Source organism: Scardinius erythrophthalmus (genome assembly GCF_964197995.2).
Source record: "Scardinius erythrophthalmus genome assembly, chromosome: 13".
Lineage (NCBI taxonomy): Eukaryota > Metazoa > Chordata > Actinopteri > Cypriniformes > Leuciscidae > Scardinius > Scardinius erythrophthalmus.
Genome location: NC_138233.1, coordinates 42,082,594 through 42,102,337, shown reverse-complemented (window position 1 = coordinate 42,102,337; position 19,744 = coordinate 42,082,594). Strand labels below are relative to the sequence as shown.

Genomic DNA, 19,744 nt, shown 5'->3' with positions numbered 1-19,744 from the left:
GTATATGAGAACTTTTTTTCTGAATTATGATCTGAGTTATCCAGCATGTTCATGTCTTCTTCATAGCCTGCAGGTAAATGGACAGACCCCAAAATTGGCCAATCACAGCACATAACATACGAATTCTGTTGGCGTTCAAATACTAGTCATCATTAACTAAGCATTATTTATCAATGATTTCATCATGTGTGTGGCCCCTCAACTAAAGTGGTGACTTGGTGCTTTGAAACACTGATGAACAATGTGGCATAACTGTGAAATGACATGAATATGAGCATGAAAGTTCAAGCCTTTGCAAACAATGTTTAACCCGGGGCCTGACTTAAATATTTTAACAACTTTAGGCATATTGCACCTGTGGGGATTGTATGCATATGCAAATTATATTAGATCATTTACTGCCATATCACAGCCACAATGTACGGGTATACCTATAACTGGGGGCTGTTTTCCCCATTCTAGAATTTTAGCTCCTACTACTTTTATTTCACCACCTTTTCCGATTTTATCTTCTGATTCTGAACCACCTTCTTTTAATCCTTTAGTTAAAACTGTTAAAATTCAGCGATCATCTCATCCAAGAAATAGTCCAGCTAACCCAGCTCAACTTGGTAGCACCAGAGGCTTTAAAATCTGCCACTTAAATATCCGTAGCCTTGTTCCTAAATTAGACGAATTTAAAATCTTGCTTGCACAATCAAAAGCACATGTAATGGCTATCTCTGAATCATGGTTAACCCCCAATATTCCTGATTCTTTTCTCTCAATTGAAAATTATGAATTGTATCGAAAAGACCGCAATAGTAAAATCGGCGGCGGAGTGGCTTTCTATGTGAGTCGGAATTATGCACATGAAATATCAATTTCTGAAACTGAAACTGAAACACTAAAACTTATTGTACATTTTACTCCGCAACACGCAATTACCATCATTCTCACCTACAAGCCACCTAATGTGAGTGAAAGTTTTTACCTATCTCAGCTTTCTGATCTAATTAAATCTGTTACAACAAAAGAGCTTGTAATTCTGGGTGATATCAACCTTGACTGGGATGATAAATCATCAAAATCTTTGAAAGCTATTGCATTAAAACTTGGATTGTATCAACTAATCAAGGAACCAACGAGAATTAGCAAAACCCGCAGTTCCATTCTGGATCTCATTTTTACAAATCAGCCCTCAAAATATACAATGTCGGGTGTTATAGAGGTGGCTATTTCAGATCATTCACTAATTTACGCAGTTAGACGAATTTTAAAACCCAAAAAAACTCATGCTCCTCACTCTGCTCCTAAAATACCAACCTCAAAATTACCACAATTTAATGCCGATCTTAGTGCTACTGACTGGAATGATGAGCTGTCATTACAAGATCCTGAACAAATCCTAACACAGTTTCATTCTAAACTACAGAAAATACAGAATAAGTATACTACAACTAGCAAGGTTCGTCCAAGGAAAAATAAATTACCTTGGATGAACACTGGATTATTCCAACTCCTTAAACTGAAGGGCACTCTTCTTAAATTATATAGATTAAATCGAACACCTGAGACTAAAAACAATTTTATACAAATTAGAAATAAAAGTACTCTTGAGCTGCGTAAAGCTAAGGCGGTCTATTTTAAACAGCAAATTACTCAGTCTGCTAATAACCCAAAGACATTATGGCAGACTCTTAAGGCCATTACTGGTGAAAAAGAATCTGAAAAGAAAAATAATGCTAACACTCAAATTTCTCTACGGGGTACTCTGATCTCTGACTCAGAAAAAATTGCATGTGCTTTTAATGATTATTTTGTATCATCAGTTAGAGAATTAGCTATGGATTTTGCTACTCCCTCTTTGCCTTCACCAATCCTCAACTCAACATCTGACCAGTTCTCTTTTTCTGAGATAACACAGAATGAGGTGATACAAGTACTACATATTGTTTTATGGTGTTCAATTTAATCCCCCTTATAGTTCTTAAATATCTGCACCTTCTACCTTATTTTAATTATTCTCAGGTTAAGGTAAAGTAAGTCAAATTCGTACTAAACAATAAGTATTCAAATGTCCATACTCACAATCCAGTCGAAAGACTTCTCCGTGGTTTTGTTCAGTTCAACTCTTTCATAAATTGGAGACTTATAGCAAGTTGGTTCTTTTTGTATCAATTATAAGTGTTTTATTTTTCCTATAACAGTTGTTCTACGCACAATATCAAAATTCACTACAAAGTTCAAAAGTTGTCAGTTCACAAGCTTCGTCAGCAGGTGGCAGGCTTGGATCATCAAACAAGGGAGAGGCCGTCTTTCTTCACAGCGTCTGCCTCTCATATGTCTCACTGTACTTTTTATAATTCATTTCATCACACCCCTTCATTACATATTCAATTACATATGGATAATTTCTCCAATCCCAGATCTGGAACAATTGTCAACTCCTTCATTCTTTTCACAATTTTCTTATAAGACGCCTTGCTTTGCCTTGCTCTCTTCATGCGAGCTCGGATCCTCAGCTGTCTCCTCCTCTTGGTCTAGAATATGACAACCAGGTAATACTTTTTCATTTTACTGAATATGCTTTCTAATACATGTTATCTTTCTTTCTAACCTACTTCTTTCTTTGATGCATGCTTACAACACAGGATATACTTCAGTCATTTCAGTATTGTAATGTAACAAACTTGACTTGACTTGACTTGACTTAATATTTCAATAAACATATTTTTCTCTCGAATGGTTCACAGTGTCTTTTACTATAAACCAATTAAACAATTTCCAATTAAACATGTCTCAGTGTCTTTTACTATAAACCAATTAAACAATTTCAAATTAAACATGTCTCAGTGTCTTTTACTATAAACCAATTAAACAATTTCAAATTAAACATGTCTCAGTGTCCTTTACTATAAACCAATTAAACAATTTCCAATTAAACATGTCTCAGTGTCCTTTACTATAAACCAATTAAACAATTTCCAATTAAACATGTCTCAGTGTCTTTTACTATAAACCAAAGTCAAGAGTTTCTTATAAAAACCTTTACACTTGTTTTCCTTTACAAGGTTTCTTATAAAAACCTTTACACTTGTTTTTCTTTACAAGGTTTCTTATAAAAACCTTTACACTTGTTTTCCTTTACAAGGTTTCTTATAAAAACCTCCACACATCGATTTCTCTTATAAGGAATCGCATTACAGTGTTTTTCATTTACCTATCGATTATAAGCCTGATTACAGGTCATAACAGAATCAATTGCATATTTTACACAACAATATGTTAAAAAATTCTCATGCCCATGATATATACGGTTTAAACACCATATTTTTAAAGACTCATGCTAATAGCCTGATACCTCTGTTTTTACATTTAACCAATCTTTGTATCAGGCTTTCCATTTTTCCGAATGAGTGGAAAGCAGCACAAGTTATTCCAATTTTTAAATCTGAGGATCGCACTCTTGTCTCAAACTACAGACCAATTGCAATACTACCAGCAATGTCTAAATTGCTGGAAAAAGTCCTGCATAACCAGCTAAGTGCATACCTTGAATCCAATAACTTGCTCAGTGACTGTCAACACGGTTTTCGTGCTAAGAGATCAACTATGTCAGCACTACTTCTTTTCACTGAACAATTACGTGACTCTCTTAATAAAGGTCACATCACGGGAGCTATTTTTATTGACTTTCGCAAAGCATTTGAAACAGTGAACCATCAGATATTGCTGAACAAACTCCACTCGTTTGAACTGTCTCCATCGGTGATTGAAATGCTTTCCTCATATCTGACAAACAGATCGCAGACAGTAAATTTTAACCATGTCCTATCGCAGCCATTAGGCTGTAATATGGGCGTGCCTCAAGGCAGCATTCTTGGCCCCCTACTTTTTCTTTTATACATTAATGATTTCTCACGAGTCTGCAGACATTCAAAATGCTTATTGTATGCGGATGATACTGTTATGTTTCTTTCTGATTCAAATCCTACTGTCATAAACTCCAAATTATCATCTGACCTTCATCTCTTACATGACTGGTTGAAAAAGAACCATCTGACCATTAATGTAAAAAAAACTGAATGCATGTATTTTCACTCATCCAGAAAATGTTTTTCTTTTAATGATTGTATCAAATTTGCAAACCAAAATCTTGTTATCACAAAGACCTATAACTATCTTGGTGTTCTACTGGACTCGCATCTCACATACCAAGAGCATATTTCCAAATTAACAAAAAAGCTGAATCAGAAACTCTATGTTTATAATAAGATAAGGTCGTATCTCTCTTTCTCAATCTCTGAAACTTACCTACATGCTATTGTGTTCTCAACAATGTCTTATTGTTTGCCAATATGGTCTCTCACGACAAAAGAAATCACCGAACCGATAGCACGACTTTACTACAGAGCACTCAAGATTCATAGTAACCTCCCAAGATGGTCTCATCATTGCAATGCCCTAACACATACAAAAGCTTTGACTTTCCAGAACTATGTAAACTGTCATGCCATTACATTTTACTCTCAGATTCTAAACAGCACTTCACCAGCACTCACAGAGCTTCTTCCGACACACAAGATGAGACCACAACGTCTCACTAGGTCAGTCTCTCAGGAACTTATCCCAGTTCCGTCTTACAAAAATAATTTTGGTAAGAGATCCTTTTTCTATACTTACACCAAAATTTGGAATGACATTCCCTATCACATTCGAACATCTTCTATCATACTTTTTAAAAAAACATATAAACTATTTCTCCGGGATAGTCATACTTGCACACATTAATTTGTTTATAGATTTGTCTTCATGTATTTTATTGTTATATTGGTCGGTACTCTGTTTAGTCTATGTCTATGTCTTGTAAAAATGTACTGAGCTTGTTCATTGTTTTATGTTGCTGCAGAACAGGAACCTGCTGTAAACCAGTTGCTTAAACTGAGCCAGGACCGTTTGACGGTGACTTAACTGTTACTTTTAACTTTTCCTGTATAATAAATGAAATGAATGAATGAATGTACTGTGGACACAAATGGACTTTGATCTTAACTTGCAACGTGATCTCATGAGAATACATGTGTATTTTTACGTAAAGTGTAGTTCTACCATACGTACATTTATTTATGTTTTATACACACAGAAACGTATAATACTGACAGTGGACAGCACAAAAACGTAATTTATTTACTTATAAACAACTTATACAAACAACGACGTACAAATTTAGGCGTATTCCTATTTAACTTGTGCATATTAAAATCGTGGCATTAATATTTTGACACATAATACACTAAAACACAACATTAATTCACAAAAGAAATCAATTTTATTAGCTTAATGTGATCCAAATCTTTAGAATCCATGCGTTGTTTGCAAGAAACAGATCCAAATGCAGCCCTTTATCCAGTGATCTTCATCTCCATTTCTCGGCAGAGACCGTCAACGTCATATCCCGGCATCCCGCGCTCGTGGTGAATTCAAATTCAAAAATTGCGCCCGAAGCGTTACGACATGTTTTACGGCAGTGATATCAAACGCTCATTGGCTCTCGCATGCTTCGTCACAGATTGCGACATGCCGTGTTTGTTGTGTACTACATTTGAAATGGAGAAGCGCGCGCGCCTTCACAGAGCGAACAGCGAACCGAAACCGGATTAACATTTTCATGGATTAATAACTTAAATTCTGCTCTGTAACGTTACCTCATACATAACTATTATATAACGTTACTGCCAGAGGGGACTGCGACACATCGTCATGTGAACGACTTTTGGTACCGGTTTTGACATTTTCTCAATAAATAAATGATTGTGATTGTCTGTCTGTTGTTTTAATTTATAATTGTAGTTACGTAGTTTTAAGAAATGGTTAGGTTTAGGGGTAGGGGTAGGATTAGTGGCTCAAACAATCTTTTAATGCTACATTGTTAATAAAACGGAAAAGGGAAATTATACAGATATCTTTATGATATGAAATATTCGTAAATAGTTTAACGTACGTTTTTTAGCTGTAAAATCGTAATAATGTTATGTAACTTTACTGCTTTATTCTGAAACCAAACGGTTAAATCAACAGCTGGAAAGAGCTGAGAAGGAATTCAGTATACACCATGAACTTTATTTTAAGTGCCTGTATATCTGAAAACTCTTTACAAAACCATAAAGCTGTTACAATTTCATGATATGGAGGAGTCACATCAGCAGCTTTATACGTTAAAAGGTGACTCTTTACCCAAAAAGAGATCAAGCTGTTTGTAAAACTTTTTTTTTTTATGATTTTTAACTGGTTTATACCGTTTAAGAATAAAGCAGTACGGTTAAGATCAAAGTCCATTTGTCCACAGTACATTGTTTGCAAAGACTTGAACTTTCATGTTCATATTCATGTCATTTCACAGTTATGCCACATTGTTCATCAGTGTTTCAAAGCACCAAGTCACCACTTTAGTTGAGGGGCCACACACATGATGAAGTCATTGATAAATAATGCTTAGTTAATGATGACTACTGTATTTGAATGCCAACAGAATTCGTATGTTATGTGCTGTGATTGGCCAATTTGGGGGTCTGTCCATTTACCTGCAGGCTATGAAGAAGACATGAACATGCTGGATAACTAAGATCATAATGAAAACACATTGTTCATCAGTGTTTCAAAGCACCAAGTCACCACTTTAGTTGAGGGGCCACAAACATGATGAAGTCATAGATAAACAATGCTTAGTTAATGATGACTACTGTATTTGAACGCCAACAGAATTCGTATGTTATGTGCTGTGATTGGCCAATTTTGGGGTCTGTCCATTTACCTGCAGGCTATGAAGAAGACATGAACATGCTGGATAACTCAGATCATAATTCAGAAAAAAAGTTCTCACATTAATTGATATACTGTTCTAGCCTGTATGCATGCATTAGATAATGTGGATTTTTGTACATTCCTTTAATAATTCGAAGAGTAGTCTTGCATGCATGAATTAATACTTTTTTATGCATGAATTCATGATGATTCATGTACCATAACCATAGCTGTATCCAGAATGGGTGGTAAAGACCAATTTTTTGTGTGAACAAAGAAAACATCATGATCATGCGTAATAAATCATAATTCATGATGATGTACTCATCTTAGTTAATGTTTTAATTAAGGTGTTGTTCATCCATGAAGTCATGAATGAAAAACGTTGAACTCGTGTTAGTTCCTGATGATTCATGAGATATTAATGCATGAATTAATGCAAATTTCATGCATGAATTTATACATGAATTCATGATAATTCATGTACCCTTACCGTAAAGTGTTACCCACATTTTTACTGTAAAATATCTGCCACCTCAAATAAGATTTTGTTTGCCAATTTTTGCTAATATGTTAAATATAGTATGTTTTGTCAATGTAGGCTATATTCAAAGTAATGAATCCTTAACTTTGAAATATGTATGATAAAATGTATACTTTAGTTTTTACAAAGAAAGATTATACTTGAATTGTTGTTGTAATTGTAACCTTTTTAATAAAAAATATATATTTACAAGGTAGGTGTAAACAAATTTTAAAAGGTAAATATAAGCCTTTTCTTTAAATAATTTTTATTGTGTTTTATTATTGACAAATTTGGGGAGAAGATACATATTCCAAAACTGAAAATACAGTATGAGAATTAACTGCACAATTACTAGACATGTTTACCTTGGATATTATACAATTTGCAAGCACAATAAGTGAAAAAAAAAATTGAGATGCTTCCAACTGTGAACCAATTTGGTAGAATATACATATATATATTGCTCTTGCATTCTTTCTTGTGGCTCAGTGACACCTGAATGAATGGCTCATTATGTATGTGGGCCCCATTGTCTCCTCAGGTGTGAATCACTAAATATGCATGATGGTGTTGGATTGTTGACGCCCCTTGCGCATATTGCCTTTACAAACAAAAAGTGTTTTACAAGATTTAAATCAATGTATTGTTATGTGAATGATTAGGCAGGATGATTTTCACATCATTTTGAAGAAAAAACTCTAGGCAATATTTAGTATGTGTTTTGTGGCCTTATTTCAGAAACTTTAGTTTTTTGTTTTTTCAAAAACCACGCATAAACATTATTCTCTCAAAAATACAAACATGTACATGCAAGTTGTTCACATATTATGGTAGCCCTGTTTGTGCTAAATAGAGTGAATTTATACCTTTGCCATTAATATGTTTATAAGCAACTGAAAAAAGCACAAATGTCAGGGCATGTCAGAACATCTCAAGGACCCCTCAGACCCCAGAGGGTTAACAGAGTTTGTGCTTGTTATATTAGACATAGGGTGCGTCAAGTTTAGTTGTAAAGCGCGTTTTACACGTGCGGGTGATTTTTAGTTTCACTTTCTCTGGCAGCGCAATCTCAAACATACCCTAAATATTTCGCCCTTGTGGAAGATAAAATTCGCTCTTCAGACCAATTTACATCAAGTAGAAAACACGAAGATATCATAAAGAGATCGATGGTCTCTTTCCTGCTCGTGTCCCACATCCCTCTCAGAGCGCAGATTGGTAGGCTATATCACGCGTCTTTGTGTGGAAATATAAAATGAGTTTTTATTTTTTTATTTTTTTAAATACCGTGGTGGTAAAAAAAAAAAAACTGCCGCCGTCACAGCCCTAAAGATACTAAGTATACTAAATATAATAAGATAACCTTGTTTGAAATTCTATATTGACTGGGTTAAATAGAATTGCATTACTAAAAAGAGACTAAAATACAATTTTCATTGACTAAAACTAGACTAAAATGTCATGAGTTTTCGTCGACTAAAACTAGACTAAAATATCATCAGTTTTCATTGACTAAAACTTGACAAGACTAAAAAGAGTATGAATGTGACTAAAACAAATAAAAACTAAAACGACAGCTTGACACAAAGACTAGACTAAAACTAAAATTAAAACAGGCCGCAAAAAAAAACACTAGCTGCTATAGTCAAGTGAAGTCCTCTTCATTTACAACCAATCACCGACAGGGGGAGGGTGTTGTGAGGTTTTGTGCTCGTGCACGGCTGCACGCGAAGTCAGAGCTGAAGAAGAAGCTGGCTCAAAACCTCACAACACCCTCCCCCTGTCGGTGATTGGTTGGAACACTATTTGTTTTGGTTTTGAGTGTTTGGCTAAACCATTTGTTTTTGTGTGCAGATCTCAGAGCCTAGGCTGCCTACAGAGACGCAGTTTTTTGACGGCATGCTTATGGGGCGGGCAGCTAGCGGATCGTTAGGAAAGATTAGATGAATGTGATAAAAATATTTTTGGGCCTGAGATCACTGATACCACCTTTAATAAGAATCACAAGCTGAAGTGTAGTAAAATACATGAAGACTGTTTTTTATATCCTTTATAGACAGACAGATTGGACCAGCAGCACACCCTCTTCTACCACTGTTTGAAGAATTCATCTTCCAGAATCTGACAGTAAGTTTTGGGAGTTCATTGTTAGTCCATCTCTGCAAAACGGACTTCAGGGTAGGAGATGGATTAACAATAAACTCCAGAAACTAATTAAAACATATTCTGGAAGATGAATTCTTCAAACAGTGGAAGCTTTCTTACACAAAACATGTCTTACAAATTTTAAAATCATTATATTGTTTTATCTGAATGAGTATGCAGGATGATTTTCACATAGTTTTGAAGCAAATATTCTAGGCTGTGTGATACAATTTTCAAAAGTCTTGTGAAGAAATAATCAGTATGGGTTTCATGACCTTTTTCAGTGACAATTTTTATTTTTATTTTTTTTCACAAACCATGCATAAATGTCATTATTTCAAAACTACAAACTTTTACATACATGCTGCTGACATTGTATTTAGCACAAACTCTGCTACAATAATGTGTAATCAGACTTTAGCCATGAAAATGTCACAAGTAACAGAAATAAGCACAAATGTCAGAGCATATCAGAACACCTCCAGGACCCAGAAAACACCTCAGACCCCAGAGGGTTAAGTATAGTTCTGGGGTCTCTATTTTCCCCATTACCTGACAACCCTGCCACACATGCAATGTTTAATATTGCAGGATTGTACTGATTAATGTCACTAGATGGCACCACTAAATAAAATAAAAAGCACCACACATTAACTAGTGCCTTTCACATTATTTATCTTATTTTCCCTGAAAGGCAACATCCATGACTCACTTTGATTTATTTTTGCTTTAGTCTTATTTTTATTGACAACGCTATTAATAGAAAGAAAAATGTATTAAGGACTACTGTTTCCTTTCAAATGGCTACACTGTTGTCCACATTTTTGGGGTTCAGATAGGTGTAGGGAAGCTCCAACTTCTTGTTCCGCTTCTCGATGAAATCTGACAACTCCCTCAGATCCTTTTGAAAATCTTCAATGAGCTTGCAAGGGACCGTTTCATCATGCAGATTTTCAGGGAAATTTCCCAGAGGGTACTATGGACAGGGTATCAAGATTGTAATAGTAAATAACATGTTGATAAGAAACATGTTTATGACAATGTTTAACGCACTTCGTATGACAGCACAATAATATTCTGTAAAAGCCCACTGCAACACTACGCTTACAGTTTGCTAAATCTCCTTCTAATGTAACAGTCAGGAAATGCAAACTAGAGGAATAAAAGCAGTGTAAGTAAGCCATTGTCATCCAGAGTAATATGATGGCATACACAAGAACACCATTCATATTTTTCACTTTTTTAACAGCTAAATTGAATTCCAGTCTTTTAACATGTGCCCTGATGGTGTAAAAACTTACATGGTCTGCAGAGTCGTTGCTCAGGAGTTTCAGGACAGCCATCCCATTCACTGTTGTGCCCACATCAGGTAGGGTTTCCAGGATCGTGTTCTCAGTGGTCTGGCCTTTCTCCTTGGGAGGGGGCTTTCTGAGGGCAGTGGGGTAGTTAGGCATCCAGCCGCCAAAGTCATACTGGGGGGAAATAATTGGTGAAAAATGTGATATATAAGCGAAATATTCATAAAGTATAACAAGAGCACATAATTAACATTACTTAGGCCATGGAAAGTGCATATGAACAGGTTTTTCTTGTCGTCATGGGCTACTTGACGGGTATTAAAGCTGACTGGGTGAACTTCAGGGAAATAAGTGATGGAAGAATGAGAGAAATTAATATTAATAATGAAATCGATTAATTAAATCGATTTAATTACTTGAGTTATAGTAGAAGCAGCAGGTCAGTCAATTCCTAGGCGTAAAGGAAATAGCAAAAAGAAGATTGTTCCATGGTTGACTGACGAATGTGGGATAGCAGTAAAAGAGCGAAACAAAGCATTTAAAAGACTTAAAAAGACTCATAACTTTGAGAACCTGATCATGTATAAAAGGATGCAAGCAAATGTCCCAAAAAAGATGCAAGCGATGCCCAACTGCCGACAGAACTCAGAGAACACGCGTGACTCAAAGTTCTTTCCCTGATCAGAATGCATCTCAGAGGGAACCCCAAAGTGAGCAAACATATCTTCTAACGGTCCCTGCATCACATATCCAGCTCACATTGTGGGCAGGATGCCATACAGGTGCGCCTTGACAACTCGTCCGCATTCTGGTGACTTTCCCCCTTGCGATGCTGAATGGTGAATTGAAAGTCCTGCAGGCATTCTATCCACCATGCCACCTGTCCCTCTGGCTCCCGGAAAGACAACAAGCATTATCTGTTCGGACCACAAAATGAAGACCACAAAGGTGATGACTGAAATGGCTGACTGCCTCTACCACGGTTAAGAGTTCTCGTCGGGTCACACAGTAATTACGCTCTGCCCTGTTGAAGGCCTGACTGTAGTAGGCAATAACCCTCTCTCCCTTTTCCCCCTCCTGGGATAGAACCGCACAGGAAGGTAACGGCTTTCTACATCAGCTGGCACTCTGGAAGCAATTTCAGACCTGCCTGGGCTATTCTGGTCATGACAAGGTCAAGGGCACTCAGGGCCGATTCAAAGTCTTTTCCATGCACTAAAATGTCATCCAAATAGATCAGGCACACCTTTCTTGGAATACCCTACAGCACCCGCTCCATCAGCCGCTCAAATGTTGCCGGAGCGTTGCACAGACCAAAGGGCATAGTCTTGAATTGCCAGAGGCCTGTCCCTGTTGTGAAGGCAGTCTTCAGTCTCGCGTCAGCACTGAGAGGGACCTGCCAATACCCGCTACGCAGATCTATCGAATAGACCCACCTAGACCCAGCGATCCAGTCCAGGGACTCATCAATAAGCGGAAGCGGGTAAGAGTCCTTGACAGTCACTTCATTCAGGCCTCTGAAGTCGATGCAGAAACGCCAGCCGCCATCCTTCTTAGGGACCAATACAACTGGCGAGGCCCACGGTCTTTCCGATGGCTCTTTAATTCCCGAAGCCTTCATCTCTTCTAGGCAGTGATCTGCAGCCGACTGCCTTATGGGAGGTAACCGTTGCGCACGTTGCCGGATGGGTGGTGCATCCCCCGTGTTTATACAATGCTGTACCAACTTCGTCTGCCCGACATCACTGGCTGAGGCGGCAAAGATGTTATCATGGCGTTCCATCACTCGCCATAATTTGTACTTCTGGAGTTCTTCCAAACCCTCACTACTTCTCTCCCAAACAGCTTTTGCCGCTTGCATCAAAACTGGGCTCTCCCCAACTTGACTGCAGTTCCCGCTATCAGGGACGGCAGGTGGTGGAAAGGTGTAAAGCCCCCACCGCAGAGCCAGGAAATGGTGTCTCTACAGACTGTAACGTTGGTGATAAAATGAAAGAGGGACCCCCTGGGCTTGTGAGCTAGGATTCAGACGACCCATGTAGCGCGACTGAGGAGCCGGCCATATAGAATTAAAATGAATTGGCACCGAACATTTTCTAGCTAGCGTTAGGGTCGCTGCCCTCAAGTCCAAAACCGCAGCTGCCTGGTGTAGGAAGTCGATACCCAGGAGACAATATTCTGGAATCTCAGCGGCCCAAACCCACATAACTGTACTCTGTCCCTCCACACAGATTTCCGCCTCACAACGACCCATCAAAGTTGCCTTCTCACCCATGACAGTGACCAGGAGAACACGAGAGGTCTGAAGGACCCTTCTTGTCAAGAATTTAGAATGAATAATGATGACTGTAGAGCCAGCATCCAACAAAGACTGTACCAGTTGTCCATCCACTTTGGCCTCTATTCGGCAGCACTCTACTGGACTAACAGACGATCCACAGGGAGGTTCTGAAATGGCTGATGGGCCGAGAGCACCTCCCTCTACTCCTGCCCTGTCCATTTCCAGACGGCGGAGTGGACACAGCCACATCCAGGGTCGCACAATCATGGCGCAAATGACCTGTTTTTCCACAGCGCCAACAAACCACAAGCTCCCTCTGGGACGTATTTTCCTTAACAGTTTGCGACTGGGTCTGCTCCGCGGAGTATGCAGCAAAAACCCTGTGGTGGCCAACATTATTGTTGCTTAACCCTCTGGGGTCGGCTGATTGTCTCGCTTTTTTTCTTCTCAGTGCAAAAGAGACTCAAATAACTCTGTTGATTTTTGTCATGCAGGCCAGTGTTATACATCATTCAAAACTGTTAAATGTTTACTTTTATTTGTGTACACTCATAATAAAAACAAAATGTTCTGCTTTTCGTAAAATAAAGAAAATACGTTCGGCCGTCTCTCTCAGTGTGAAGTTCATTCTGAAATGGGACAGAAAAATTAACTGTAACTCAGTGAATACTTGCCACCCACACGTGATAGTTATGTCTTTACTAAGCTTGGAGTCTTTGTTTTAAAATGATGTAATTCATATTGAAAACAAATATTCGTTTAAGTAATCTGTATGAAAGCAACGAGAGGTATATTTTTTCACACGAATGCTCATTATTTTTAATGTGACCACACCTACGCGCGCAAGAGCAATTGACATGCAAATCGTTCACGCGGTGCTGTTAACGCCCTCATCACCTCTAAACAAAGCATGAAGAGAAAAGAGAAACTTCATCATTGTTCTTCTTTTCATTGAGTTTGGAAGGCATCCTGTGAGTTTACACTGGGTTTACTTTAGAAGAAGAAGAACGCGATTTGAAGATTCGATTGTTAAGGTAAGACATGCATTCCCATTTATAATAGTTAGTTAGCATGTTATTGGTGCATAAACTTCACATTGTACTAGTTGAACTGGCGCCAGACTAAAATTTAAGAAATCGATGAAAACATGTTAAAATATGAACTATAGACAGGTAGGCAACCTTTCAATGATAAATAAATATACATGTACGACACGATCCCAGATAGTGCCAGATCAGCATCCCAGATAGCTTAGAAGAACTTGATATTGCAACAGAAACTTTTAACTCTCTCTTTTCCAGCACTTTAGACACAGTTGCTCTGCTGTGCTTAAAGAAGATTAACCCTCTGGGGTCGGCAAACGCGCCGGCACGTTTTCCTTGATTTTTTTCAGATAGCATCAAAATAGACTTAAAATACTCTGTCATGTTTTGTCATACATGAAAAATGAAAAAATAAACTGTTAAATGTCTTCTTTTTTATGGGTTCACTTAAAATTGAAATAAAACATTGTGCTTTTGTAAAATAAAGAAAATAAACAGGGTATGCTTTCTGCCTCTCCGTCTCCGTGAACTTTTTTTCAAGAGCACGTCTCTAAACTTAAACAAAACTCAGCAAATACTATTCACCCAGGCATGAGCAATATATCTTTATAATCATTTAAGTGTTTAGTTTTAAATTATCTAATTCAAAACTAAAACAAATATTCTCTGTTTATGTAATCTATATAAAAAGAGAGAGATATCAGCCGTTCTCATTATCGTTCTCGCAGGTCATTATTCTGTTAATGTGACACGCCCACGGAGAGCGCGTGCTATTCAAACGCAAATTATCTGAGGCAATACATGCAAAACAGTGAACGCCCACATCAGATGGATAAAACACAGAGTTTAATCAGATTAATGTAAGCTACTATGTCGTCTTGCGAGGCTGTGAGGAATAATCCTGGGAAATTTACCTCAAGTGCTGGTTTAGTTTCACTTTGAGGAGCAACGGATCCAGCTCCAGATTGTGAATAGTAAGTGCTTTATTCTTAAGTGCTTTGTTCTAATTGCGATATGGAATAGTGTCTGTGAACCGCAAAAAGACTGTTTAAATATGAATCGTGTGTCTGTGTGTGAATGAACGGCACAAATGCGCGTGGTTGTTTATAGGCACTTAAATTAGTAAATATGTTGTTTTTACATGAACACATCTAACATTACTAGTTTAGCTTTTACCAAACTGCTATATTGAGATGAGTAAAAATCGACTGAAATATGTTGAAATAAAATGTCTTTGTATAAGCAATGTATTAAACTGCAAATTAACATGTATGCCCTAATATATCATACAAACGATATTACAGACGAATATTTTGGATGGATTATAAAGTAGTTTTTACTGTAAAATAGACTACTGCCACATCAAATAAGCTTTTCTGCGTCAATTTCTGCTCATATGTTAAATATATATTATGTTTTGTCACAAATAAAGTCATCAACTAAGGTGTTATAGTGTTTGTTCCAATGTAGGCTATATTCAAACTAATGTCAAGTCAAGTCAAGTCAAGTTTATTTATATAGCGCTTTTCACAACACAGGTTGTATCAAAGCAGCTTCACAGTAATAAATTAGAACAATACATCAATGTTTGTCTACGTTTGGTAATGCTGATCAATAGTATCGTTGATTGATTAATTAAATTAAAAACTAATGAATCCTTAACTGTGACATACATATGATAAAATTAATACTTTTTAAAAAGAAAGATTACACTTGTTGTTGATTTACATGTGAAAACTGTTTAATAAAATAGCAATAAATATATTTACAAGGTAGATGTAAACAAAATCTTAATAGGTCAATATAAGCCTTCTCATTAAATTATTTATTGTTTTTTATTAGTGACACATTTGGGGAGAGGATATATATATATATATATATACCTTATAACCTTATAACTTATCAGGCCTTATAACTCTCAGAAAATACAGTATGAGAATTAACTGCACAATTACTAGAAACGTTTTCCTTGGATATTATACAATTTGCATGCAAACAAAATTTGTGGAAAAATAAAAAAAATTCAAGATGTTTCCATTTCTAACTTTGAACCAATTCTGTAGAATGGCCCATAGGTAGGCTATTCCAGGTATGACATGTACTAAAATTGTGCTTTTGACTTTCATTTATATTTGGATTTTATTGTTATATAGTGTGTGTATATATATATATATATATATATATATATATATATTAGTGCTGTCAATCGATTAAAAATTTTAACTAGATTAATCACACATTTTTTCTGTGATTAATCGCAATAAAAAAAGAAATGTTTTTGTACGTTTTTAATATATTTTATACAGTAATGTAATAATTTCACAGTTAATCAAATTAATGTAGAAACAACATAAAGACAGTATTTTTTAAATAATTGTTTAATGGCATCTTTTTATGAATGAAGGCCAGTATTACTGATATTAATACAGCTACTGATTTTTTTTTTTTCACATTTATTAGGCTTCAAAAATATAACAGTTTTTAATTTAAGTGAACTTAAAACAATGCTAACATAAACCCATAATAAATGTCATATTTATTCGTGCCCTTCCTGTCTTAACAGTTAGGAAATATACAGAAATTTAATAAAGTTATCAAAGTTATATGCAGTCTGCACTGCATAAACTATAAATTAAATAGTTAATCCTTATTAAAGCTACAAAAGTTATTTAGTCAACAGCAGTGAGTCATTTTCTCTGTTCCCTTTGTTCTTTAACTTTACTGACAGGAAGCTTTATTGGCTGCTGTCCCTTTAAGAGCAGACACACACGCCACACACACACACACACACACACACACACACGCGGATCTCACCATTTACTGTCTATGGATCTCACACGCGCCTCATTCTCTCGCAACTCTTTGTTCATTTTAGACTTTATATAAATCATTTAAGACTGCTCTTATGAGGATAATCGACAAAACGGACATTTTGGGATTGTTATTGTTATTGTTAGTTCAAGCGCGAAAGAGAACTGGATTCTGGCGCCCTGTCTATGTGTGTGTGTGTGTGTGTGTGTGTGTGTGTGTCACATAAGGACATTCACAGACAGCGCATTCTCTTTTGTCTTGCCGCGCTTGAAATGTTTGAAAGCATTTAAATGAATAAGAGCGTGATCATAATGTAAAGCTAGCCAACGGATGGCAGAAAAGACGGATGCTGCGTTAATTGCATTAAATATTTTAACTTATACCATGGGCTGTTTAAATACTCGATTCTGATTGGCTGGAAGGTGTGCAGTAAAACCGTTTAATGCACAGGTAGTTCCAGTCAGTTTGATTACAGTTCGAAATTAATCCGCTACATTGGTAACCATAATAACACAGATACACTTGCAAGCAGAGTGAGAGACGCATATGGAAACGTTTAGGTAGGCTAAATGGATGGTTTTTGAATATCGTTTAATTTGTATTGCCTGTCATTCATAAATAATTGTAATAAATCCATTAAAAAATTATTAAGTTAGCTATATGCTTAAGCAACGAGGGGACTGTAGCTGCTAGACTTTAAAGAAGAGATCGACGCACACAGGTAACTCGCGCACGCATCTCTCTCTCTCTGTTCCTTCTCCTTCAGTTCTCTGTCTCTCTCTTTTAATAATGAATTTAAATAAATGTGAATTCATTCAAATAAAAGCAATCTGATGGCTCTACTTTATTTAAAGCGGACGGAGTGCAAGAACTGACGAGCCTTAACTTAAGAAATAACCGTCATTTTTACACGTCTGTTAAAAATATACACTGTAAACATCAGTTACAGCTTTAACTTATTTTTAACTTGGCAAATAACCAAGGTATAAGCGGGATAATCCAGGGCTAGCCATGCATTAAAGAATTTTAATGCACTTCGTAGAGGCAACCACCCTCCGCTTCGCGTCGGGTGGTTCTTCGCCTCTACGTCGTGCATTAAAATCCTTTAATGCATGGCTAGCCGTGGATTATCCCTTACACGTTAAACCAGACAAAAATTAATCGAATGCGTTAACGCGTTAACGTTGACAGCACTAATATATATATATATATATATATATATATATATATATATATATATTAGTGGTGGGCCGTTATCGGCGTTAACGTGCTGCGTTAACGTGAGACTCTTATCGGGCGGTAAAAAAAATATTAATCTATTCTCAAAGTTGGGTTGGGAGCTGGGACTATACTACGCAAGCTATGACGACTTTCACCTTGATATTTTAGCGCGGATGTACGCCTAGCCAAATTCGGTTCAGTGTTCGGTACGCATTTTCAAACCGAACGGTTTGTTGGAGCATTTTTCCTGCCGACCAAAATTTCTTTATTTCAAATGTAGGCGCGTTGCGCATTGCAAGCGCGCTCATAATGTAAGAAACGCTGGCGCGACCACAACATTGTCTGACATCAAATGGCAAACGTAATGTAAGCGGAACGAAACTGAGCTACTCCTTATTGTGTGGTTGACGGACCGTTGTTTATCAGTTTGGACCAAAGCAGCGCGATCGTGATCATGCGACACTGTAACTACACAGCGCTAAGAGATCCAGTAAAGAAAGCATTTTAATTCGCCACAGAAGTAATAACATTGCTGCGAGATCTAGTGAGAAACATTCGCATTTCTCCGTTATTAACGGATCAAACAGTGCGTGGAAGCCAGGAAGAAACATTGTGCCATGAATGAACTATCCATTATTCATGACATTATGAATAAAATTGCTGCCCTCAAATGTTAATCTGAACTAAAAATAGACCTTTGTTTATAACTACTACAATATTAGGCTACATTTAATTTTTTTCCAAGGAGCTGTTTTGTTTTATATGCTCATAAGAAGAGTCTATTATAGCTCCATCATTGCTCAAAGTAAAAAAAAAATAACAATAATAATTCATACTTTATTATGTTAGTTTTAATAATAATAATAAAAAAATCTCTGGCATTTCTTCACAAGTTCTTTTAAATGTCACTTTGTATTTAAGATGTGCCCTTTAGTCATTATTTGGGTAGCACACATATTCTGAATGCCTTCGGCAGAATTCAAATGAGCCATTTTAATCTAGATTAATTTCAAGATTACAGTGAGATTAATCTAGATTAAAAAAATTAATCTATGCCCACCACTAATATATATATATATATATATATATATATATATATAAGAATTGTCCTCTCATTCTTTAGTTCCCTCTCAGAGACATACATGACTGAAAGGCTCATTATGCAGGTCATTGTCTTCTCAGGTGTGAATCAGAGCATTATTCATGATCATTCACGCCCACACGCATATTGCCTTTTCTAACAAAAAGTGTCTTACAAAATTTAAATCAATGTATTGTTATACGTGAATGATTAGGCAGGATGATTTTCAGATCATTTTGAAGCAAAAACTCTAGGCGACAACATCCATTAGTCAAAAGTATCATGGACACACATTTAGTATGTGTTTTGAGGTCTTATTTCAGAAACTTTCATTTTTATTTTATTTAATAACCATGCATAAACATTATTCTCTCAAAAGAAAATAAAAGAAAATAGTCCCAACGCCATGGTACAACAAGCACACTGGGCCCTTAAGAGAGCAGCCAGAAAAATGGAGCGCAACTGGAAGAAAACAAAACTAGAGGTATTTCGCATTTCATGGAAGGAGAGCTCGATTGCATACAGAGAGGCTTTAAAAGCTGCTAGATCTGCTTA

General features: G+C 36.6%; 1 protein-coding gene across 1 annotated transcript in view; it reads right to left on the bottom strand.

Annotated features, from left to right (window-relative positions):
• Window positions 1–9,770: 9,770 nt before the first annotated feature.
• The window catches only part of LOC308701113 (hydroperoxide isomerase ALOXE3-like), a 49,838-nt gene continuing 39,864 nt past the window's right edge, over window positions 9,771–19,744 (bottom strand). The window contains exons 15-16 of the mRNA XM_081383204.1: window positions 10,756–10,926; window positions 9,771–10,430 (exon numbers count right to left, since the gene is read on the bottom strand). Of these exons, the coding sequence (XP_081239330.1) occupies window positions 10,251–10,430; window positions 10,756–10,926 (351 nt within the window). The 3' untranslated portion in view covers window positions 9,771–10,250. The remainder of the gene's footprint in view (window positions 10,431–10,755; window positions 10,927–19,744) is intronic.